The 24950-nt window shown below is 45.6% G+C and overlaps 1 protein-coding gene across 4 annotated transcripts in view; it reads left to right on the top strand.

Annotated features, from left to right (window-relative positions):
• Positions 1-24950, top strand: part of LOC112247110 (cotranscriptional regulator FAM172A homolog) — a 347725-nt gene that overhangs the window by 160405 nt on the left and 162370 nt on the right. For all 4 annotated transcript variants that reach the window (XM_042320348.1, XM_042320350.1, XM_042320349.1 and 1 more), the window contains exon 7: positions 245-460. In XM_042320348.1, coding sequence (XP_042176282.1) covers positions 245-460 — 216 coding nt within the window. The remainder of the gene's footprint in view (positions 1-244; positions 461-24950) is intronic.

Raw genomic sequence — 24950 nt, 5'->3', positions numbered from 1 at the left:
GTAAGTTGCTAAAACAATGGATATGAAGTTGATCCCAATTCAAAGGTACCACACGTATGTGTCGGCCCTAACACTTGAGTTAAGTGATGGATGGATCGATTAGAAGTTGAAAAGTGACAGACACATGGCCTTTGGACTCACCAAGTGCTATTCACTGGCTAAGACACATACACACATACACATTTACAAGTCGGAGGAAAGTCTGTGGACACAAATGTGTGTGTGTTGTTGTGTTGTCTTCCAGGAGGGTTACGGTGTGATGGTGCTCAACCCCAATGAGAACCACCTGGAGGTGGAGAGGCCGGCCAAGCCCACCCCACTGCTCTCCCCCGAGGCCTCGGATGAACCCGCCGAGAAGAGAGAGCGCAAGGACGACCGGGAGAGCAAGAAGAAGAGGGACTTCTACGAGAAGTACCGCAACCCGCAGAAGGAGAGCGAGACAGAGCAGATCCCCATACGGGTGAGCGAGGGAGGGGTTATGGAGGGGGGGGGTAAGAGAGCCATAGACGGGCCATAAAAGCTGCAGACAGGGAGGTTAATGGGTAGAGTTGGGATCGAGGCAGTTAGGAAGAGGGTGATGGATAGAGTTGGGATCGAGGCAGTTAGGAAGAGGGTGATGGATAGAGTTGGGATCGAGGCAGTTAGGAAGAGGGTGATGGATAGAGTTGGGATCGAGGCAGTTCTCAAGAGGGTGATGGATAGAGTTGGATCGAGGCAGTTAGGAAGAGGGTGATGGATAGAGTTGGGATCGAGGCAGTTAGGAAGAGGGTGATGGATAGAGTTGGGATCGAGGCAATTAGGAAGAGGGTGATGGATAGAGTTGGGATCGAGGCAGTTAGGAAGAGGGTGATGGATAGAGTTGGTATCGAGGCAGTTAGGAAGAGGGTGATGGATAGAGTTGGGATCGAGGCAGTTAGGAAGAGGGTGATGGATAGAGTTGGGATCGAGGCAGTTAGGAAGAGGTTGATGGATAGAGTTGGGATCGAGGCAGTTAGGAAGAGGGTGATGGATAGAGTTGGGATCGAGGCAGTTAGGAAGAGGGTGATGGATAGAGTTGGGATCGAGGCAGTTAGGAACAGGGTGATGGATAGAGTTGGGATCGAGGCAGTTAGGAAGAGGGTGATGGATAGAGTTGGGATCGAGGCAGTTAGGAAGAGGGTGATGGATAGATGCAAGTGTAGAAAGGGTTGTGGGCGGGGTTGGGAGAGAGTGAGAGAAGGAAAGAAAGAGAGGCTGTTTGTGGCCAGGCTGTGGTGTGTTTGGCCATGCTCCAGTATGCTCTCAGTGTGTGAGTGTTAACCACATGACACTCTTCCTTCTCTCACTCGCTCTTCCTCCCTCTCTCTCCCTGGTCAGAGCAGCTTTGTCCCCTTACACGGTTGACCAATGGAATTATTATCTGTGGAACACACACTCTGTAAACACGCACACCCAGCGCTCTGATCATGGCCCATATACCATCTTTTAACCACACACACACACCTTGGCCACCTTGCCATACACTCAGACACAAGAAGGGAATATTGCAGTGATCAAAAGAAATGTCCGCCATGATGACAAACAGAAACAAAGGTTCCTCAACCCAGCCCTTCTGTCAAACCTAACAGAAGTTGATGAATGTCACGTCACCTTCAAGTCTTTGACAGCTTGTCCATCCACACAGACCTTGTCTCTCGACGTCCAACAGGCGCAGTGGACAGTGTGTGGGGTATTTGGGAGTTTTAATGTGTTGAGAATGTGATAGAGGACTAGCCTCTTTGTCTCATCACAGTTGTTGGCTGTAGCGCTCACACCAATGTGTGTGGGTGTGTGTGTGCACGTGCGTGTCCCAGCGTTTGTACGTGCGTGCGTGTATGGTGTATGTACATGCATGCGTATGCAGCGCGCGTGTGTGAGATGTCACTGTCGTCTCTGACAGGCCTAGTGGTCTCGGTGGGACTGATGGGCGGTGTGTGAGCTGTCAGCACTGCCTCTTCTCCCTGCCTGTCTCTCCTGACACTATCTCTACACACACTAATAGGGGCTCATTAGCAGTAGCCGATTAGCTCCCTCTGTCATAAAAGATGGCTTAAAGCCCCTTATCATCACTAACTATCTATCATCTATCTATCTCTCCCCCTTTGTATCTCAGGCTGACATTAGACTTTTTTGCCGTGAACAAACTGAAGTAATGTGAATGTTGATTGAAATACAACAGAAAAACAAAACATTTGCACGTGAGCATATGCACACACACACACACACACACACACACACACACACACACACACACACACACACACACACACACACACACACACACACACACACACACACACACACACACACACACACACACACACACACACAAAGCCCAAGAATTAAGACTCAAGTGTCATGTTCATGTGTTTAAAAGATCTGTGATGATGATCTTGCGTGTCTGTAAGTGTTAGAAATAGAGAGATCAGAGCAGAAAGAGATGTGTGATCATATCAGCAGAGATATAGAGATGTATGATTATATCAGCAGAGATATAGAGATGTATGATCATATCAGCAGAGATAGAAAGCTGTGTGATCATATCAGCAGATATATAGAGATGTGTGATCATATCAGCAGAGAAAAGCTGTGTGATCATATCAGCAGAGAGAGAGAGAGAGAGATGTGTGAGCATATCAAAAGAGATACAGTGGGGCAAAAAAGTATTTAGTCAGCCACCAATTGTGCAAGTTCTCCCACTTTGAGAGATGTGATCATATCAGCAGAGAGAGAGAAATGTGTGAGCATATCAGCAGAGAGAGAGAGAGATGTGTGAGCATATCAGCAGAGAGAGAGAGAGAGATGTGTGAGCATATCAGCAGAGAGAGAGAGAGAGATGTGTGAGCATATCAGCAGAGAGAGATGAGAGGTGTGAGCATATCAGCAGAGAGAGAGAAATGTGTGAGCATATCAGCAGAGAGAGAGAGATGTGAGCATATCAGCAGAGAGAGAGAGAGTGTGTGAGCATATCAGTAGAGAGAGAGAGCATATCAGTAGAGAGAGAGAGGTGTGAGCATATCAGTAGAGAGAGAGAGAGAGAGATGTGAGCATATCAGTAGAGAGAGATGTGTGAGCATATCAGCAGAGAGAGAGAGATGTGTGAGCATATCAGCAGAGAGAGAGAGAGAGATGTGTGAGCATATCAGCAGAGAGAGAGAGAGAGTGTGAGCATATCAGCAGAGAGAGAGAGAGAGGTGTGTGAGCATATCAGTAGAGAGAGAGAGAGATGATGTGTGAGCATATCAGTAGAGAGAGAGAGAGAGATGTGTGAGCATATCAGCAGAGAGAGAGAGATGTGTGAGCATATCAGCAGAGAGAGAGAGAGATGTGTGAGCATATCAGCAGAGAGAGAGAGATGTGTGAGCATATCAGCAGAGAGAGAGAGATGTGTGAGCATATCAGTAGAGAGAGAGAGATGTGTGATCATATCAGCAGAGAGAGAGAGAGATGTGTGAGCATATCAGTAGAGAGAGAGAGAGATGTGTGAGCATATCAGTAGAGAGAGAGAGATGTGTGAGCATATCAGCAGAGAGAGATGTGTGAGCATAGAGAGAGAGATGTGTGAGCATATCAGTAGAGAGAGATGTGTGAGCATATCAGTAGAGAGAGAGAGATGTGTGAGCATATCAGCAGAGAGAGAGAGATGTGTGAGATATCAGCAGAGAGAGAGAGAGATGTGTGAGCATATCAGTAGAGAGAGATGTGTGAGCATATCAGCAGAGAGAGAGAGAGATGTGTGAGCATATCAGCAGAGAGAGATGTGTGAGCATATCAGCAGAGAGAGAGATGTGTGAGCATATCAGTAGAGAGAGATGATGTGTGAGCATATCAGCAGAGAGCAGAGAGAGAGATGTGTGAGCATATCAGCAGAGAGAGAGAGATGTGTGAGCATATCAGCAGAGAGAGAGAGATGTGTGAGCATATCAGCAGAGAGAGAGAGATGTGTGAGCATATCAGCAGAGAGAGAGAGAGATGTGTGAGCATATCAGCAGAGAGAGAGAGAGAGATGTGTGAGCATATCAGCAGAGAGAGAGAGAGATGTGTGAGCATATCAGTAGAGAGAGAGAGAGATGTGTGAGCATATCAGCAGAGAGAGAGAGAGATGTGTGAGCATATCAGCAGAGAGCATAGAGAGTGTGAGCATATCAGCAGAGAGAGATGTGTGAGCATATCAGTAGAGAGAGATGAGCATATCAGTAGAGAGAGATGTGTGATATATCAGCAGAGAGAGATGTGTGAGCATATCAGTAGAGAGAGAGAGAGAGAGTGTGAGCATATCAGCAGAGAGAGAGAGATGTGTGAGCATATCAGCAGAGAGAGATGTGTGAGCATATCAGTAGAGAGAGATGTGTGAGCATATCAGTAGAGAGAGATGTGTGAGCATATCAGTAGAGAGAGATGTGTGAGCATATCAGTAGAGAGAGAGAGAGATGTGTGAGCATATCAGCAGAGAGAGAGAGAGATGTGTGAGCATATCAGCAGAGAGAGATGTGTGAGCATATCAGCAGAGAGAGAGAGATGTGTGAGCATATCAGCAGAGAGAGATGTGTGAGCATATCAGCAGAGAGAGAGAGAGATGTGTGAGCATATCAGCAGAGAGAGAGATGTGTGAGCATATCAGCAGAGAGAGAGAGAGATGTGTGAGCATATCAGCAGAGAGAGAGATGTGTGAGCATATCAGCAGAGAGAGAGATGTGAGCATATCAGTAGAGAGAGAGAGAGATGATGTGAGCATATCAGCAGAGAGAGATGTGTGAGCATATCAGCAGAGAGAGATGTGTGAGCATATCAGCAGAGAGAGAGAGAGAGTGTGAGCATATCAGTAGAGAGAGAGAGAGAGAGAGATGTGAGCATATCAGCAGAGAGAGAGAGAGATGTGAGCATATCAGTAGAGAGAGAGAGAGAGAGATGTGTGAGCATATCAGTAGAGAGAGAGAGAGAGAGAGATGTGTGAGCATATCAGCAGAGAGAGATGTGTGAGCATATCAGCAGAGAGAGAGAAATGTGTGAGCATATCAGTAGAGAGAGAGAGAGATGTGTGAGCATATCAGTAGAGAGAGAGAGAGATGTGTGAGCATATCAGTAGAGAGAGAGAGAGAGATGTGTGAGCATATCAGTAGAGAGAGAGAGAGATGTGTGAGCATATCAGTAGAGAGAGAGAGATGTGTGAGCATATCAGCAGAGAGAGAGAGAGAGTGTGAGCATATCAGCAGAGAGAGAGAGAGAGATCTGTGAGCATATCAGTAGAGAGAGATGTGTGAGCATATCAGCAGAGAGAGAGAGAGAGAGATCTGTGAGCATATCAGTAGAGAGAGAGAGAGAGAGATGTGTGAGCATATCAGAGAGAGAGAGAGAGAGATGTGTGAGCATATCAGTAGAGAGAGATGTGTGAGCATATCAGCGGAGAGAGAGATGTGTGATCATATCAGCAGAGAGAGAGTGAGATGTGTGAGCATATCAGTAGAGAGAGAGAGATGTGTGATCATATCAGCAGAGAGAGAGAGAGATGTGTGAGCATATCAGTAGAGAGAGAGAGATGTGTGATCATATCAGCAGAGAGAGAGAGAGATGTGTGAGCATATCAGTAGAGAGAGAGAGATGTGTGAGCATATAAGTAGAGAGAGAGAGAGATGTGTGATCATATCAGCAGAGAGAGAGAGAGGTGTGATCATATCAGCAGAGAGAGAGAGATGTGTGAGCATATAAGTAGAGAGAGATGTGTGAGCATATCAGTAGAGAGAGAGAGATGTGTGAGCATATCAGCAGAGAGAGAGAGATGTGTGATCATATCAGCAGAGAGAGAGAGATGTGTGAGCATATCAGTAGAGAGAGATGTGTGAGCATATCAGTAGAGAGAGAGAGAGATGTGTGAGCATATCAGCAGAGAGAGATGTGTGAGCATATCAGTAGAGAGAGAGAGATGTGTGATCATATCAGCAGAGAGAGAGAGAGATGTGTGAGCATATCAGTAGAGAGAGAGAGAGAGATGTGTGAGCATATCAGTAGAGAGAGAGAGATGTGTGATCATATCAGCAGAGAGAGAGAGATGTGTGAGCATATCAGTAGAGAGAGAGAGTGTGAGCATATCAGCAGAGAGAGAGAGAGATGTGTGAGCATATCAGCAGAGAGAGATGTGTGAGCATATCAGCAGAGAGAGAGATGTGTGAGCATATCAGCAGAGAGAGAGATGTGTGAGCATATCAGCAGAGAGAGAGAGAGATGTGAGCATATCAGCAGAGAGAGAGAGATGTGTGAGCATATCAGCAGAGAGAGATGTGTGAGCATATCAGCAGAGAGAGAGAGAGAGATGTGTGAGCATATCAGCAGAGAGAGAGAGAGATGTGTGAGCATATCAGCAGAGAGAGAGAGAGATGTGTGAGCATATCAGCAGAGAGAGAGAGAGTGTGAGCATATCAGCAGAGAGAGATGTGTGAGCATATCAGCAGAGAGAGAGAGAGATGTGTGAGCATATCAGCAGAGAGAGAGAGAGATGTGTGAGCATATCAGCAGAGAGAGAGAGAGATGTGTGAGCATATCAGCAGAGAGAGAGAGAGATGTGTGAGCATATCAGCAGAGAGAGATGTGTGAGCATATCAGCAGAGAGAGAGAGAGAGATGTGTGAGCATATCAGCAGAGAGAGAGAGAGATGTGTGAGCATATCAGCAGAGAGAGAGATGTGTGAGCATATCAGTAGAGAGAGATGTGTGAGCATATCAGTAGAGAGATGATGTGTGAGCATATCAGTAGAGAGAGATGTGTGAGCATATCAGTAGAGAGAGATGTGTGAGCATATCAGTAGAGAGATGTGTGAGCATATCAGTAGAGAGAGATGTGTGAGCATATCAGTAGAGAGAGAGAGAGATGTGTGAGCATATCAGCAGAGAGAGAGAGAGATGTGTGAGCATATCAGCAGAGAGAGAGATGTGTGAGCATATCAGCAGAGAGAGAGATGTGTGAGCATATCAGCAGAGAGAGAGATGTGTGAGCATATCAGCAGAGAGAGAGAGAGAGAGATGTGTGAGCATATCAGCAGAGAGAGAGAGAGAGAGATGTGTGAGCATATCAGCAGAGAGAGAGATGTGTGAGCATATCAGCAGAGAGAGAGATGTGTGAGCATATCAGCAGAGAGAGAGATGTGTGAGCATATCAGTAGAGAGAGAGAGAGAGAGATGTGTGAGCATATCAGCAGAGAGAGAGAGAGAGATGTGTGAGCATATCAGCAGAGAGAGATGTGTGAGCATATCAGCAGAGAGAGATGTGTGAGCATATCAGCAGAGAGAGATGTGTGAGCATATCAGCAGAGAGAGATGTGTGAGCATATCAGCAGAGAGAGATGTGTGAGCATATCAGCAGAGAGAGATGTGTGAGCATATCAGCAGAGAGAGAGAGAGGTGTGAGCATATCAGCAGAGAGAGAGAAATGTGTGAGCATATCAGTAGAGAGAGAGAGAGAGATGTGTGAGCATATCAGTAGAGAGAGAGAGATGTGTGAGCATATCAGTAGAGAGAGAGAGAGATGTGTGAGCATATCAGTAGAGAGAGAGAGAGAGATGTGTGAGCATATCAGTAGAGAGAGAGAGAGAGAGATCTGTGAGCATATCAGTAGAGAGAGATGTGTGAGCATATCAGCAGAGAGAGAGAGAGAGGTGTGAGCATATCAGCAGAGAGAGAGAGAGATGTGTGATCATATCAGCAGAGAGAGAGTGAGATGTGTGAGCATATCAGTAGAGAGAGAGATGTGTGATCATATCAGCAGAGAGAGAGAGAGATGTGTGAGCATATCAGTAGAGAGAGAGAGATGTGTGATCATATCAGCAGAGAGAGAGAGAGATGTGTGAGCATATCAGTAGAGAGAGAGAGATGTGTGAGCATATAAGTAGAGAGAGAGAGATGTGTGATCATATCAGCAGAGAGAGAGAGAGATGTGTGAGCATATAAGTAGAGAGAGATGTGTGAGCATATCAGTAGAGAGAGAGAGATGTGTGAGCATATCAGCAGAGAGAGAGAGATGTGTGATCATATCAGCAGAGAGAGAGAGAGATGTGTGAGCATATCAGTAGAGAGAGATGTGTGAGCATATCAGTAGAGAGAGAGAGAGATGTGTGAGCATATCAGCAGAGAGAGATGTGTGAGCATATCAGTAGAGAGAGAGAGATGTGTGATCATATCAGCAGAGAGAGAGAGAGATGTGTGAGCATATCAGTAGAGAGAGAGAGAGATGTGTGAGCATATCAGTAGAGAGAGAGAGATGTGTGATCATATCAGCAGAGAGAGAGAGATGTGTGAGCATATCAGTAGAGAGAGAGAGAGATGTGTGAGCATATCAGCAGAGAGAGAGAGAGATGTGTGAGCATATCAGCAGAGAGAGAGAGAGATGTGTGAGCATATCAGCAGAGAGAGATGTGTGAGCATATCAGTAGAGAGAGAGAGAGATGTGTGAGCATATCAGCAGAGAGAGAGAGAGATGTGTGAGCATATCAGCAGAGAGAGATGTGTGAGCATATCAGCAGAGAGAGAGAGAGAGATGTGTGAGCATATCAGCAGAGAGAGAGAGAGAGATGTGTGAGCATATCAGTAGAGAGAGATGTGTGAGCATATCAGTAGAGAGAGATGTGTGAGCATATCAGTAGAGAGAGATGTGTGAGCATATCAGTAGAGAGAGATGTGTGAGCATATCAGTAGAGAGAGATGTGTGAGCATATCAGTAGAGAGAGATGTGTGAGCATATCAGTAGAGAGAGATGTGTGAGCATATCAGTAGAGAGAGAGAGAGAGATGTGTGAGCATATCAGCAGAGAGAGAGATGTGTGAGCATATCAGCAGAGAGAGAGATGTGTGAGCATATCAGCAGAGAGAGAGATGTGTGAGCATATCAGCAGAGAGAGAGAGAGAGAGAGATGTGTGAGCATATCAGCAGAGAGAGAGATGTGTGAGCATATCAGCAGAGAGAGAGAGAGAGAGAGATGTGTGAGCATATCAGCAGAGAGAGAGATGTGTGAGCATATCAGCAGAGAGAGAGATGTGTGAGCATATCAGCAGAGAGAGAGAGATGTGTGAGCATATCAGTAGAGAGAGAGAGAGATGTGTGAGCATATCAGCAGAGAGAGAGAGAGATGTGTGAGCATATCAGCAGAGAGAGAGAGATGTGTGAGCATATCAGCAGAGAGAGATGTGTGAGCATATCAGTAGAGAGAGAGAGAGAGATGTGTGAGCATATCAGCAGAGAGAGAGAGATGTGTGAGCATATCAGCAGAGAGAGAGAGAGATGTGTGAGCATATCAGTAGAGAGAGATGTGTGAGCATATCAGTAGAGAGAGATGTGTGAGCATATCAGTAGAGAGAGATGTGTGAGCATATCAGTAGAGAGAGATGTGTGAGCATATCAGTAGAGAGAGATGTGTGAGCATATCAGTAGAGAGAGATGTGTGAGCATATCAGTAGAGAGAGATGTGTGAGCATATCAGTAGAGAGAGAGAGATGTGTGAGCATATCAGCAGAGAGAGAGATGTGTGAGCATATCAGCAGAGAGAGAGATGTGTGAGCATATCAGCAGAGAGAGAGAGAGAGAGAGATGTGTGATCATATCAGCAGAGAGAGAGATGTGTGAGCATATCAGCAGAGAGAGAGAGAGAGAGATGTGTGAGCATATCAGCAGAGAGAGAGATGTGTGAGCATATCAGCAGAGAGAGAGATGTGTGAGCATATCAGCAGAGAGAGAGATGTGTGAGCATATCAGCAGAGAGAGAGAGAGAGATGTGTGAGCATATCAGCAGAGAGAGAGAGAGAGATGTGTGAGCATATCAGCAGAGAGAGAGAGAGAGAGATGTGTGAGCATATCAGCAGAGAGAGAGAGCGAGAGATGTGTGATCATATCAGCAGAGAGAGAGATGTGTGAGCATATCAGCAGAGAGAGAGAGAGAGAGATGTGTGAGCATATCAGCAGAGAGAGAGAGAGAGATGTGTGTGAGCATATCAGCAGAGAGAGATGTGTGAGCATATCAGCAGAGAGAGAGAGAGATGTGTGAGCATATCAGCAGAGAGAGAGAGAGATGTGTGAGCATATCAGCAGAGAGAGATGTGTGAGCATATCAGCAGAGAGAGATGTGTGAGCATATCAGCAGAGAGAGATGTGTGAGCATATCAGCAGAGAGAGATGTGTGAGCATATCAGCAGAGAGAGAGAGAGATGTGTGAGCATATCAGCAGAGAGAGAGAGAGATGTGTGAGCATATCAGCAGAGAGAGAGAGAGATGTGTGAGCATATCAGCAGAGAGAGATGTGTGAGCATATCAGCAGAGAGAGAGAGAGATGTGTGAGCATATCAGTAGAGCGAGAGATGTGTGAGCATATCAGCAGAGAGAGAGAGAGAGATGTGTGAGCATATCAGCAGAGAGAGAGAGATGTGTGATCATATCAGCAGAGAGAGAGAGAGATGTGTGAGCATATCAGTAGAGCGAGAGATGTGTGAGCATATCAGCAGAGAGAGAGAGATGTGTGATCATATCAGCAGAGAGAGAGAGAGATGTGTGAGCATATCAGCAGAGAGAGATGTGTGATCATATCAGCAGAGAGAGAGAGAGATGTGTGAGCATATCAGCAGAGAGAGAGAGAGAGATGTGTGAGCATATCAGCAGAGAGAGATGTGTGAGCATATCAGCAGAGAGAGATGTGTGATCATATCAGCAGAGAGAGAGAGAGATGTGTGAGCATATCAGCAGAGAGAGAGAGAGATGTTTGAGCATATCAGCAGAGAGAGAGAGAGAGAGAGATGTGATCATATCAGCAGAGAGAGAGAGAGAGAGATGTGTGATCATATCAGCAGAGAGAGAGAGATGTGTGATCATATCAGCAGAGAGAGAGAGATGTGTGATCATATCAGCAGAGAGAGAGAGATGTGTGAGCATATCAGCAGAGAGAGAGAGAGAGAGATGTGTGAGCATATCAGCAGAGAGAGAGAGAGATGTGTGAGCATATCAGCAGAGAGAGAGAGAGAGATGTGTGAGCATATCAGCAGAGAGAGAGAGAGAGAGATGTGTGAGCATATCAGCAGAGAGAGAGAGAGAGAGAGATGTGTGAGCATATCAGCAGAGAGAGAGAGAGAGATGTGTGAGCATATCAGCAGAGAGAGAGAGAGAGATGTGTGAGCATATCAGCAGAGAGAGAGAGAGAGATGTGTGAGCATATCAGCAGAGAGAGAGAGAGAGATGTGTGAGCATATCAGCAGAGAGAGAGAGAGAGATGTGTGAGCATATCAGCAGAGAGAGAGAGAGAGATGTGTGAGCATATCAGCAGAGAGAGAGAGAGAGATGTGTGAGCATATCAGCAGAGAGAGAGAGAGAGATGTGTGAGCATATCAGCAGAGAGAGAGATGTGTGAGCATATCAGCAGAGAGAGATGTGTGAGCATATCAGCAGAGAGAGAGAGAGAGATGTGTGAGCATATCAGTAGAGAGAGAGAGAGAGATGTGTGAGCATATCAGTAGAGAGCGAGAGATGTGTGATCATATCAAAAGAGATGAAGAGTCCATATTAATATATTTTAAGTATTTCAACTGGAATAGGTTTCACATAATTAGGAGACTTTTTCACTCTCTCCCTCACTCTCTCACGCTCTCCTTCTTCTCTCTCTTCTTTCCCTCCCTCTCCATGAACCTTTTTGCACTTTGTAATGCTAGCAGCGTGAGATCGTTAGTGCAGTCCCACCCAAGGTTTTCCAATTCTGCGGAGGGCTATGCAATATTATTATTTGACATTAGCCTGTAGGTGCTTTCCATGCGCCTGCATTATGCATGGTGGTCGGGGCAAATGCTCAGAGACAAGGGGGCAGGGACGTCAGTGACTGACTCAGTGTGTGTGTGTACCAATTCTATATGTATGATTTTAAAACTCAGTAGGAAGTACTCCATCCATATTAGTTTAACCGTTAATCAGTAATCCGCCGAATATACATTTTACCAGTAATGCTAATCAGTCTATAGGTTAATTTGCTTAATTTAGTGGAATTACAGAGCCTATCACCTGCTGGACAATGTGAGAGCAGCTCCTGAAAGAGCTGGCACTGGAGAGAAACATACTTTTAGAAGCCAATTGCGTCTTAAAAACTGTTTTGATGACCACGATTAAAAAGAGCTGCTATTTGTATTTCTACCCACGCATCACCACCACTTCACAATGGTAGGCTGGCTATCAGCGCGTCACCACCACTTTACAATGGTAGGCTGGCTACCAGCGCATCACCACCACTTTACAATGGTAGGCAGGCTATCAGCGCGTCACCACCACCAGCACGTCACCACCACTTTACAATGGTAGGCAGGCTATCAGCACGTCACCACCACCAGCACGTCACCACCACTTTACAATGGTAGGCAGGCTATCAGCGCGTCACCACCACCAGCACGTCACCACCACTTTACAATGGTAGGCAGGCTATCAGCACGTCACCACCACCAGCACGTCACCACCACTTTACAACGGTAGGCAGGCTATCAGCGCGTCACCACCACCAGCACGTCACCACCACTTTACAACGGTAGGCTGGCTACCAGCGCATCACCACCACTTTACAACGGTAGGCAGGCTATCAGCGCGTCACCACCACCAGCACGTCACCACCACTTTACAACGGTAGGCTGGCTACCAGCGCATCACCACCACTTTACAACGGTAGGCAGGCTATCAGCACGTCACCACCACCAGCACGTCACCACCACTTTACAATGGTAGGCAGGCTATCAGCGCGTCACCACCACCAGCACGTCACCACCACTTTACAACGGTAGGCAGGCTATCAGCATGTCACCACCACTTTACAATAGTAGGCAGGCTATCAGCACGTCACCACCACTTTACAATGGTAGGCTGGCTATCAGCACGTCACCACCACCAGCACGTCACCACCACTTTACAATGGTAGGCAGGCTACCAGCACGTCACCACCACTTTACAATAGTAGGCAGGCTATCAGCGCGTCACCACCACCATCACGTCACCACCACTTTACAATGGTATGCAGGCTACCAGCACGCCACCACCACTTTACAATGGTAGGCTGGCTATCAGCGCGTCACCACCACTTTACAATGGTAGGCTGGCTATCAGCGCATCACCAACACTTTACAATGGTAGGCTGGCTACCAGCACGTCACCACCACTTTACAATGGTAGGCAGGCTATCAGCGCGTCACCACCACTTTACAATGGTAGGCTGGCTATCAGCGCATCACCAACACTTTACAATGGTAGGCTGGCTATCAGCGCGTCACCACCACCAGCACGTCACCACCACTTTACAATGGTAGGCAGGCTACCAGCACGTCACCACCACTTTACAATGGTAGGCTGGCTACCAGCACATCACCACCACTTTACAATGGTAGGCAGGCTACCCGCCCATCACCACCACTTTACAATGGTAGGCAGGCTACCAGCGCGTCACCAGCACTTTACAATGAGTTTTCGCCTAGCCAAACTCCATCCATAGAAACGTGGATTCAATTATTTCATAAAGAATCCCTCATGCTATTAACCCGCATTTCTCTCCTGTTATATTGGTTTTCATATCTACTCTCTTTCGTTGTCCAGAAGCCGAGGGCATAATCCCAGTCATATTAACAACCCATCCGAGCTGTTGCTATTAGCATCCCCCTCTTTCTACATTTCTAATGGAGATGTTCATCTCTGTCACGTATGGAACCGCTCACATTAAATCTGCTGTTTACAACTGTCTTTTCCAGTGAATTACGGTTTGAGTTACCAGCCTCAGAAATTGCAGCTCAAATAAATGCTTCACAGAGTTCAAGTAACAGAAACATCTCAACATCAACTGTTCAGAGGAGACTGCATGAATCAGGCCTTCATGGTCGAATTGCTGAAAAGAAACCACTACTAAAGGACACCAATAATAAGAAGTGACTTGCTTCGGCCAAGAAACACGAGCAATGGACATTAGACCGGTGGAAATCTGTCCTTTGGTCTGATGAGTCCAAATTTGAGATTTTTGGTTCCATTCGCCGTGTCTTTCTGAGACACAGAGTAGGTGAACGGATGACTTCCGCATGTGTGTTTCCCACCGTGGAGCATGGAGGAGGAGGTGTGATGATGTGGGGGTGCTTTGCTGGTGACACTGTCAAGTGATTTATTTAGAATTCAAGACACACTTACCAGCATACCAGCATGGCTACCACAGCATTCTGCAGCGATACATCATCCCATCTGGTTTGTGCTTAGTGGGACTATCATTTTGTTTTTCAACAGGACAATGACCCAACACTATTGGGCTATTTGACCAAGAAGGAGAGTGATGGAGTGCTGCATCAGATGACCTGGCCTCCACCATCACCCGACCTCAACCCAATTGAGATGGTTTGGGATGAGTTGGACTGCAGAGTGAAGGAAAAGCACCCAACGAGTGCTCAGCATATGTGGGAACTCCTTCAAGACTGTTGGAAAAGCATTCCAGGTGAAGCTGGTTGAGAGAATGCCATGAGTTTGTAAAGCTGTCATCAAGGCAAAGGGTGGCTACTTTGAATAATCTAAATATATTTAGATTTGTTTGACACTTTTTTGGTTACTACATGATTCCGTATGTGTAATTTCAAAGTTTTGATGTCTTCACTATTATTCTACAATGTAGAAAATATTACAAATAAAGAAAAACCCTTGAATGAGTAGGTGTGTCCACACTTTTGACTGGTACTGTACATGCAACAGTAACTCTCTGTGTGTATTAATGCATCAGTATAAAAGAGATGAATCCATGTCTCTAAACAAAGACTGGGAGGGATGGAGGGAGGGAGAGGAGGAGTGGTGGATAGATAAAGAGATGAAGGGATTCCCCAGGATGACAGTCCTCTTTGGGACCATGCAGCACAGTGCCCTATGCCCTCTGAACTGTGACCTTTAAGTAAGCGGGATGTTCGTTTATTTGGCCCCCTTTCTCAATCAACCCCACCCCTTCTCCACATGACTTATCTCTTCACTGCACCTTCTCTGTCACTCCCCTGCTTGGAGTAAGCTGTCACTCACACAACGACACACACGAAGAGAGAGAGAGACACACACACAGATAGACATACACAGAGAGAGAGAGAGAGAAATGGAACCTAGTCAGTTGCACAAGTGAAATGTGTCTTCCAACACACACACTGATTGAGAGTAGTATGCAGCAACATGCAGGGGAGATGGAAAGGAGCGAGGACTGGGTGATCAGGGGAAGTAGTCATTTATAAGACGAAGACAGAGTCACTATATCCAGGAGGACAGCTAAAAATGTATGTTAGACTCTCATGCTTATTAGGATATCAGCCCCCAAATATGTCTCTAATGGAGATCCTCAGGGACTAAACTTCTCCCGTCCGTCCCGTCCCGATTGTGAGGGTGTTTTTCTTCTTCACCCCTCTGTCAGGCTGGGTGGGGGATCAAATCAAGCCTCTTTAGTGGGTTTTTTTCATCTATTCTATTGGGATTGGGCTGCCCCCTCTTGCCCCACTCTCAACCCCCACTGTTAGAGGAGCGGGACCACCTGCACACAGTCCCAAACACACATGCACACACTGAGGCCCTACACACACACAGTCCCAAGCACACATGCACACACTGAGGCCCTACACACACACAGTCCCAAACACACATGCACACACTGAGGCCCTACACACACACACAGTCATACACACACACACACAGCGCCCAGATAGAGTTGAGTTAATTAATGCGCTTCCTTACACACATTAAGAAGCCCTTAACTGCTTTTAGGATTGTTACGTTTTAGCCCCTGGTTCACAGTGTGTAACCTCTCAACCTTGGCAAGTCCCTCCTCTCTTAGAGATCACAGTCCATTGGCCCATGTTTAGTGATGTCGGCTGGACAACAGAGAGAAGGAGAGACAACGGGGTGGCGCTTCTTAGCACTTTGCCATATAGGAAGATCTTTAGGAGAACACTTTGCTCTGAATTTTAGCACTAATCCAGTTATCTTTTTTCTCACAGCCAAGCGGAGGAATAGCAGAAACCTAACCAACATTCATGGCTTAAGAAGCTTCCTTTTACTTTTCCTCTTCGCCGCCAGCACGTTCTTGCGTCTCGTACTGTTATTGTTGCATTTTTTAGATGTTCATAGAGAAAGAGATGGAGAGAAAGAAAGAGTGAGATATGGAGAGTGAGATTTGGAGAGAAAGAGAGTGAGATATGGTGAGAAAGAGAGTGAGATATGGTGAGAAAGAGGTTGAGATATGGTGAGAAAGAGAGAGTGAGATATGGAGAGAAAGAGAGTGAGATATGGAGAGTGAGATATGGAGAGAAGGAGAGTGAGATATGGAGAGAAAGAGAGTGAGATGGTGAGAAAGAGAGAGTGAGATATGGAGAGAAAGAGAGTGAGATATGGTGAGAAAGAGGGAGTGAGATATGGTGAGAAAGAGGGAGTGAGATATGGAGAGAAAGAGAGAGTGAGATATGGAGAGAAAGAGAGTGAGATATGGAGAGAAAGAGAGAGTGAGATATAGTGAGAAAGAGAGAGTGAGATATGGAGAGAAAGAGAGTGAGATATGGAGAGAAAGAGAGAGTGAGATTTGGTGAGAAAGAGGGAGTGAGATATGGAGAGAAAGAGAGTGAGATATGGTGAGAAAGAGAGAGTGAGATATGGAGAGAAAGAGAGTGAGATATGGTGAGAAAGAGAGAGTGAGATATGGAGAGAAAGAGAGTGAGATATGGTGAGAAAGAGAGAGTGAGATATGGAGAGAAAGAGAGTGAGATATGGTGAGAAAGAGAGAGTGAGATATGGAGAGAAAGAGAGTGATATATGGTGAGAAAGAGAGAGTGAGATATGGAGAGAAGCCCTCCTCTTACTCTCTCAAATTGCACAGATTATTTTCTTCTTCTCTCAAGTGGAAGATCCTCATGACTGAGAAGGGAAAGTCCCTTGTCTCTTTTAGCCTTCGTTGTGTCAATGACTCTCCAGTAACAATGGCAGTCTGTTTCCCCATGTTTTAAAACAATAATAATATTCTGTCATTATACACTTATACACATCTGTCAAATTCCATATAGGCCGCTAAGGTCACGCCGCAGTATGCACCGTACATAGTTTTTGTGTAGGCCCACTTATGGTATTCCATTATTATGATGAAGTGGATGATTCCTTGTATGTACACTAATGTGCAAAGCATTGAGTATAGCGTCACTTTTAGAGGGCTTTCTGAATGGTTTCACTGAGGGGTCACTGAAGACCTACACATACATTCTCTAATAGGTAGCCCAACAGTTACTGGCGAGCCAGCAACCGGGGGGTTGCTAGTTTGAATCCTGAGTCTGAAGAGTGTTGTGCGTGCATGTGCACCGTCCATTATTTCAGGCTGGTTACTCCATGGGTTACTCCATGGGCCACAGCCATTCCTGTCCTTTTTCCCAATGTCTGCCTGATACGGCGTGGCAGGGTAGCCTAGTGGTTAGAGCGCTGGACTAGTAACCGGAAGGTTGCAAGTTCAAATCCCCGAGCTGACAAGGTACAAATCTGTCGTTCTGTCCCTGAACAGGCAGTTAAACCCACTGTTCCTTGGCTGTCATTGAAAATAAGAATTTTTCTTAACTGACTTGCCTAGTTAAATAAAGGTAAAATAAAAATAAAATAAACATCCTGTCCCGGCAGGCACCGATTCCTACACACTCACACTCCGCCCCCGGCAGGCACCATGCTTGTTTCAAACACAGACATGGCACACTAGCACACATACGAACACACAGGGCATATATTGTATGTATTCACCTGGTTCCAAATGCCTCAGTCTCACCTTCACCCCTCCACCTCTCACTGTGCTCTGGGGCAATTATGTAGACATGTCTTATTTGACCTTTGACCCCAGCTAGAGCAAGGATGTTATGCTCAGCATTTCCAAGGACAGGGAGGGGCTCTGGGAGCAACTTCCCTAACCTCTCAACTCTGGGTGTCTGGGTGTGTGGGTGGGACAGAGCCTTGTACTGTAGCAACTCTCAGATCACTGCTCCCGATGTTACAGTCAGGTCAACCACCAAACACATCCATCTCCTGGCCCACTTGCCCCTCTCCCTCCAGCCTGACTGCAGCCTCAGGTCAAGCTCAAACGAACACTGACCTATCTTCCCACCCACACTCCTTTACCTGCTGTCAATTAATGACTTCAAGTAATTTCATCTGACAATCCCTGTTCCAGCGAGAGGCTACAGCAGAGATGTCACAGGGATGACCTTTTCGACCATGTGCAGCCAAGAGCAGTTCTAATTTCTCCACTTAAGAATCTGAGACAAACCGGGTAACTTCCTTTGTACTTTGCTAATGAGTTATTGAGTGGAAACAATGCCCCGGCAAATATTGTCTGATTTACCTTGACTCCAGCAAGTTTCTGGTGCTATACTGTCTCAACGCCATCAATCTTTATGGAATATGAGTACGCTCACACTTCTCTTCGTGTCTGTACGTATTTCTCTCACTCAGTCTAACACACATTATCCCTTGTTTTTCTTCCCTGAACTCTCTCTCTCTCTCTGTATCTCTCCTCTCTCTCCCCTCTATCTTTCCGCCTCTCATATTTTTTTTTCTGAGCTTAACTTTCCATAGGCAGTACCTGGTAATTACCCACAATGCTACAGTCATTATTTTCCCATCTCTGCCACTAATTTGCTCCATATCGTCTCCTCACCCTGCAGACCGTTGTGTCTGGAAGGAAAGAGGGCTGAAGGGAAGAAAAAGATAGATGAAGGAAAAAAGGGAAGAGAAGTCTAGAAGAGTCCACATCCAGGACAAACAGGTGTTTGAGTGAAAATCCACATTCAAATAGCTCCAGTTCTAATACCAAACCATGTAATCACCTGTCCCTGCCGCTTGTTTAATATTTCATCATTAGGCCAATTGAAGATAATTCAGTTAGTCGCTGTAAGTGACACATTCAATATTCAAATGAGCGGGCTGCAGGTGTGTTTACTCAGTGTGTCTTCAGAGAGAGACAGAGCCAAGCTGAGATGTGTGGATGTGTGTGTGTGTGTGTGTGTGTGTGTGTGTGTGTGTGTGTGTGTGTGTGTGTGTGTGTGTTTGTTTGCATGTAACCTGGAGACCTGTCACTTGTCAGCCTTTTAAATAAAACACACCTCATCCCCACTCTCTGTCTCACTCTCTTTCTCTCTTTTTCTCAAGTCAGTGTCTGTAGCCATGAAGTGCTTTGAAAGGCTGGTCATGACTCACATCAACACCATCATCCCAGACACCCTGGACCCAGTCCAATTCACATACCGCCCCAACAGATCCACAGATGACGCTATCTCTGTTGCACTCCACACTGACCCTTTCCCACATGGACAAGAGGAACACCTACATGAGAATGCTGTTCATTCACTACAGCTCAACATTCAACACCATAATGCCCTCAAAGCTCATCACAACGCTAAGGACTCTGGGATTAAACACCTCCCTCTGCAACTGGATCCTGTGCTTCCTGACAGGATGCAGCCCAAGTGGTGATGGTAGGCGACAACACATATTCCAAGCTGACCCTCAAAAAGGGGGCCCCTCGGGGGTGCATGCTTAGTCTCCTCCTGTACTCCCTGTTCACCCACGACTGCGAGGCCGCGCACGACTCCAATACCATCATTAAGTTTGCAGACGACACAACGATGGTAGGCCTAATCACCGACGACGATGAGACAGCCACCAGGGAGATGGTCAGAGACCTGGCAGTGTGGTGCCAGGACAACAACCTCTCCCTCCAACATCAGCAAGACAAAGGATCTGTTTGTGGACTACAGGAAACGGAGGACCGAGCACACCCCCATCCACGTCGGCGGGGCTGTAGTGGAGCAGGTCAAGAGTTTCAAGTTCCTCGGTGTCCACATCACTAAGGAATTATCATGGTCTACACACATCAACACAGTCATGAAGAATGCCTCTTCCCCCTCAGGAGGCTGAAAAGAATTAGCATGGACCCTCAGATCCTCACAAAGTTATACAGCTGCACCATTGAAAGCATCTTAACTGGCTGCATCACCGCTTGGTATGGCAACTGTTTGGCATCCGACCACAAGGTGTTAAAGAGGTTAGTGACTGGGGCCGAGCTCCCTGCCATCCAAGACCTTCACACCAGACGGTGTCAGAGAAAGACCCAACAAATTGTCAAGGACTCCACAACACAAGTCATATGGTATTCTCTCTGTTACCGCATGGCAAGCAGTACTGATGCACCAAATCAGGAACCAACAGGACCCTGAACAGCTTCTACCCCCAAGCCATAAGACTGTTAAATAGTTCAATGGTTTACCGGACTATTTGCTTCGACCCTTTCTGCACTAACTATTATAACTAATACCGGTGTTTAGAAATTTGGGCAAAAAAAGAACTACTGAAATATCACATTTACATAAGTATTCAGACCATTTGCTCAGTACTTTGTTGAAGCACCTTTGGCAGCGATTACAGTATCAAGTCTTCTTGGGTATGAAGCTACAAGCTTGGCACTTTTTTTATTTTCTATAACCTTTATTTAACTATTTTGGGAGTTGCTCCTATTCTTCTCTGCAGATCCTCTCAAGCTCTGTTAGGTTGGATGGGGAGTGTTGCTGCACATCTATTTTCAGGTCTCTCCAGAGATGTTTGATCGGGTTCAAGTCCGGGCTCTGGCTGGGCCACTCAAGGACATTAAGAGACTTGTCCCGAAGCCACTCCTGTGTTGTCTTGGCTGTATGCTTAGGGTCGTTGTCCTGTTGGAAGGTGAACCTTCAGCCAAGTCTGATGTCCTGAGCCCTCTGGAGCAGGATTTCATCAAGGATCTCTCCGTGCATCTTTGCCTGGATCCTGACCAGTCTCCCAGTTCCTGCCACTAAAAAACATCCCCACAGCATGATGCTGCCACCACCATTTGAGATGGGAGAAACTTCCAGATGTGCAACCACCTCCACAGAGGGACTCGAGAGATTTGTCAGAATGACCATTGGGTTCTTCAAAGGTCCTTCTCTCCCAATTGCTCAGTTTGGCCGGGCAAACAGCTACAGGAAGAGTATTGGTGGTTTCAAACTTCTTACATATAAGAATGATGGAGGCCACTGTGTTCTCGGGGACCTTCAATGCTGCACACATTTTTTGGTACCCTTTCCCAGATCTGTGCCTCGAAACAATCCTGTCTCGGAGCTCTATGGATAGTTCCTTTACTTCACGGCTTGGTTTGTCAACTGTGAGACCGTTTATAGACAGGTGTGTGCCTTTCCATCATGTCAAATCAATGTAATTTACCACAGGTGGACTCCCATCAAGTTGATGAAACATCTCAAGGATGATGAATGCAAACAGGATGCACCTGAGCTCAATTTCGAATCTCATAGCACAGGGGGTGAATACTTTTGTAAAATACGTTTTTTTTTTTTCTCGTTTTTTTCTAAACAACAGTTTTCGCTTTGTCTTTATGGGGTATTGTGTGTAGATTCCTGGAAACGTTATTTTATTTAATCCATTTTAGAATAAGGCTGTAACATAACAAAATGTGGAAAAAGTTAAAGGGTTTGAATATTTTCCGAAGGCAGCGTCATTACTGTGTAAATCTATGAAAGAGAGTAAGAACCATGAGCCTCATAGGTTTTGTATTAAAGTCAATGTACCCAAGCGAGGACGGAAACTAGCTGTCCTCCGGCTACCCCATGGTGCTACCCTACAGAGTGCTGTTGAGGCTAATGTATTCCTCCATTACAAAACAGTGTGTTTTAATCAATGATTTGGTGACATGAATGTATTTAGTTTAGTTTTATCTAAAAATGATCACTTTTTTATGTTTCACTATTTTTATGGCCCTCCCCTTCCTCTGAGGAGGAGCCTCCACTGGTACATATCTACCTCAATTGCCTCGAAACCCCGCACATTGACTCGATACTGCTACCCAGTGTATACAGCCCCGTTATCGTTACTCATTGTGTATTTATTATGTTTCTATTTTCTTTTAGTTCTATATATTCTCTCTGCGTTGTTGGCAAAGGCCTGTAAGCAGCTCACTTTTAGTCTACACCTGTAGACTGTCTGAGCGCTATCTATTTCCTGGGAGGGAGCGAGAGAACAGCTGCATTGCTTGGTTTTTGTATATGCACTTTGTGACAACCGCTGGTGTAAAAAGGCCTTTATTTGATTGATTGATGGAAGGAGACGGATTGATTATAATTTGTTTTAGCGCGATATTCCACATGCCCGTATTGCAAGAATATTTGTCTGTTTTTCTTTTGAGCGCTTGTTCTGCCGTTGTCTTTTTGCCCTTGTCTCCTTCACTCCTTCTGTGCTGTGCACACCTTCCCATTGACACACACACATCAAGCCCTGGCCACTCACAACAATAACGATGAGAGATTGCTTCTTCCTCTCTGACAAGCGGTTTCAACTCACCGTTTGCATTTAAGGTTTGGTCCAACAGAATCGGTCATATTGATGCCGAAACGTATGGAGCTATTATGTTACTGTGATAGAGAAGATGATCTTTCTATCTACACCCTTTTTATGTCTTAACAACTCAATTTGAGCACAGAGCAGGCACTACTAAAACGGGAGTACCAATCTGTATTTTATAAATGTGCAATAAGCATAAAACCAACTGTTCTACCTTGTTAACTAGCAAATAGTTCCGGGTTGGTTAAACTTGAAATATAAAGATGAGCTGGTTATGAGACCTGTGTTTAATTTTCTGCAATTCCTGCTACAATAAATGAGTCATTATGAGTGAATATGCAGTATGCATGGTTCTGGTTCAATTTGGAACCAAAATGTCATTTTTATAGACAGACTTGAAAGCCAGATCAGTGATTACTACAAATAAGCAGGTTAAACCATTTTGATAAAATAATGCCATTATTAGTGGGTCTGATGGTTGTGGAAGGTTTATATTTAGCCTAGATGTTGTTTTACAAGCCCTGAATTCATTAGATTACTGCTGACTGTTTGAAATGCAGTGTATTGACCTTTAATTATACAACAAAGATTATTTAGATAAGTTTTTTTTAACAAAAATCTAAATATATATTGTGAATCGCCCATAAGTTTAAAAAAATAATAATAATTATTGAGATATAATGTTTAGGCCATATCGCCCAGCCCTAGGAGGGAGGGGAAGCCTGTAGTGGTTGTTTGTCAGTGTGTGTTGATACTGTTAGATTCATTCTTTCCTGGGTTGGTGGGCTGGGGTGTTTGTCTTGGCATTAGTGCTGTTATTGTTGCCATAGCTGGGTTCTCTCCTCTCCCTGCTTCTCATAAATGTCCTGTAAACAGAGAGGAGAAAGTGGGGAAAGAAAACAGACAGTGAGTTTCTGGAGGACTGGGGGAGTGTGTGGGTCTCATTGATGAGAGGGGTGTGGATGGGTGGGGAATTGAAAGCACTGGTTGTCTTTGTACTGTTTTATCCTCCTCTTTCAAACAAGGCAAGTTTGATACTGACCAATCAAGGGCGTTGGTCAGCAGACTCTTTAGTATCAAATAAAATGTTGTTGATCACATACACATGGTTAGCAGATGTTATTGCGAGTGTAGCGGAATGCTTGCGCTTCTAGTTCCGACAGTGCAGTAATATCTAACAAGTAATCTAACAATTTCACAACAACTACTTAATACACACAAATCTAAGTAAAGGGATGGAATAAGAATATATACATACGCTACCAGTCAAAAGTTTTAGAACACCTACTTATTCAAGGGTTTTTCTTTATTTTTAATATTTTCTACATTGTAGAATAATAGTGAAGATATCAACACTATGAGATAACACATATGGAATCATGTAGTAACCAAAAAAGTGTTAAAGTAATCAAAATATTCTATATTTGCGATTGTTCAAATAGCCACCCTTTGCCTTGATGACAGCTTTGCACACTCTTGGCATTCTCTCAACCAGTTTCATGAGTTAGTCACCTGGAATGCGTTTGAGACAATCAGTGTCATGACAAGGTAGGGGTAGTATACAGTAGATAGCCCTATGTGGTAAAAGACCAAGTCCATATTATGCTCAGGTAAGCAAAGAGAAATTAGTGTGTGAGTGGACCATTTCAGTTTGTCCACGATCTGCACGCCGGGGAACTTAAAACTCTCCACCTTCTCCACTGCTGTCCTGTCGATGTGGATAGGTGGGTGCTCCCTCTGCAGTCCACGATCATCTCCTTTGTTTTGTTGATGTTTAGTGAGAGGTTATTTTCCTGGCACCACACTGAGTGCCCTCACCTCCTCCCTGTAGGCTGTCTCGTCGTTGTTGGTAATCAAGCCCACTACTGTTGTGTCATTTCCAAACTTGATGATTGAGTTGGAGGCGTGCATGGCCACGCAGTCATGGGTTTACAGGGAGTACAGGAGGGGGCTGAGCATGCACACTTGTGGGGCCCCAGTGTTGAGGATCAGTGAAGTGGAGATATTGTATCCTACCTTCACCACCTGGGAGCGGCCCGTCAGGAAGTCCAGGACCCAATTGCACAGGGTGGGGTTGAGACCCAGGTCCTCAAGCTTAATAATGAGCTTGGAGTGTACTGTGGTGTTGAATACTGAGCTGTAGTCAATGAACAGCATTCTTACAAAGGCATTCCTCTTATCAAGATGGGATAGGGCAGTGTGATTGCGATTGCATCGTCTGTGGGCCTATTCGGGCTGTATGCAAATTGAAGTGGGCCATGGGTGGCAGGTAAGGTGGAGGTGATATGATCCTTGACTAGTCTCTCAGTTAACTTTGCCTTCTTGGGTACGGGAACAATGGTGGTCATCTTGAAGCATGTAGGGACAGCAGACTGGGAAAGAAAGTGATTGAATTTGTCCGTAAACACTCCAGCCAGCTGGTCTGTGCATGTTCTGAGGATGCGGCTAGGGATGCCATCTGGGCCGGCATCCTTGCAAGGGTTAACACATTTAAATGTCTTACTCTCATCAGCCATGGAGAAGGAGAGCCCACAGTCCTTGTTAGTGGGCCGCATCGGTGGC

Source organism: Oncorhynchus tshawytscha, linkage group LG04, assembly GCF_018296145.1.
Source record: "Oncorhynchus tshawytscha isolate Ot180627B linkage group LG04, Otsh_v2.0, whole genome shotgun sequence".
Lineage (NCBI taxonomy): Eukaryota > Metazoa > Chordata > Actinopteri > Salmoniformes > Salmonidae > Oncorhynchus > Oncorhynchus tshawytscha.
The sequence above is the reverse complement of the archived record's forward strand: the minus strand, read 5'-3'. Positions and strand labels throughout refer to the sequence as shown.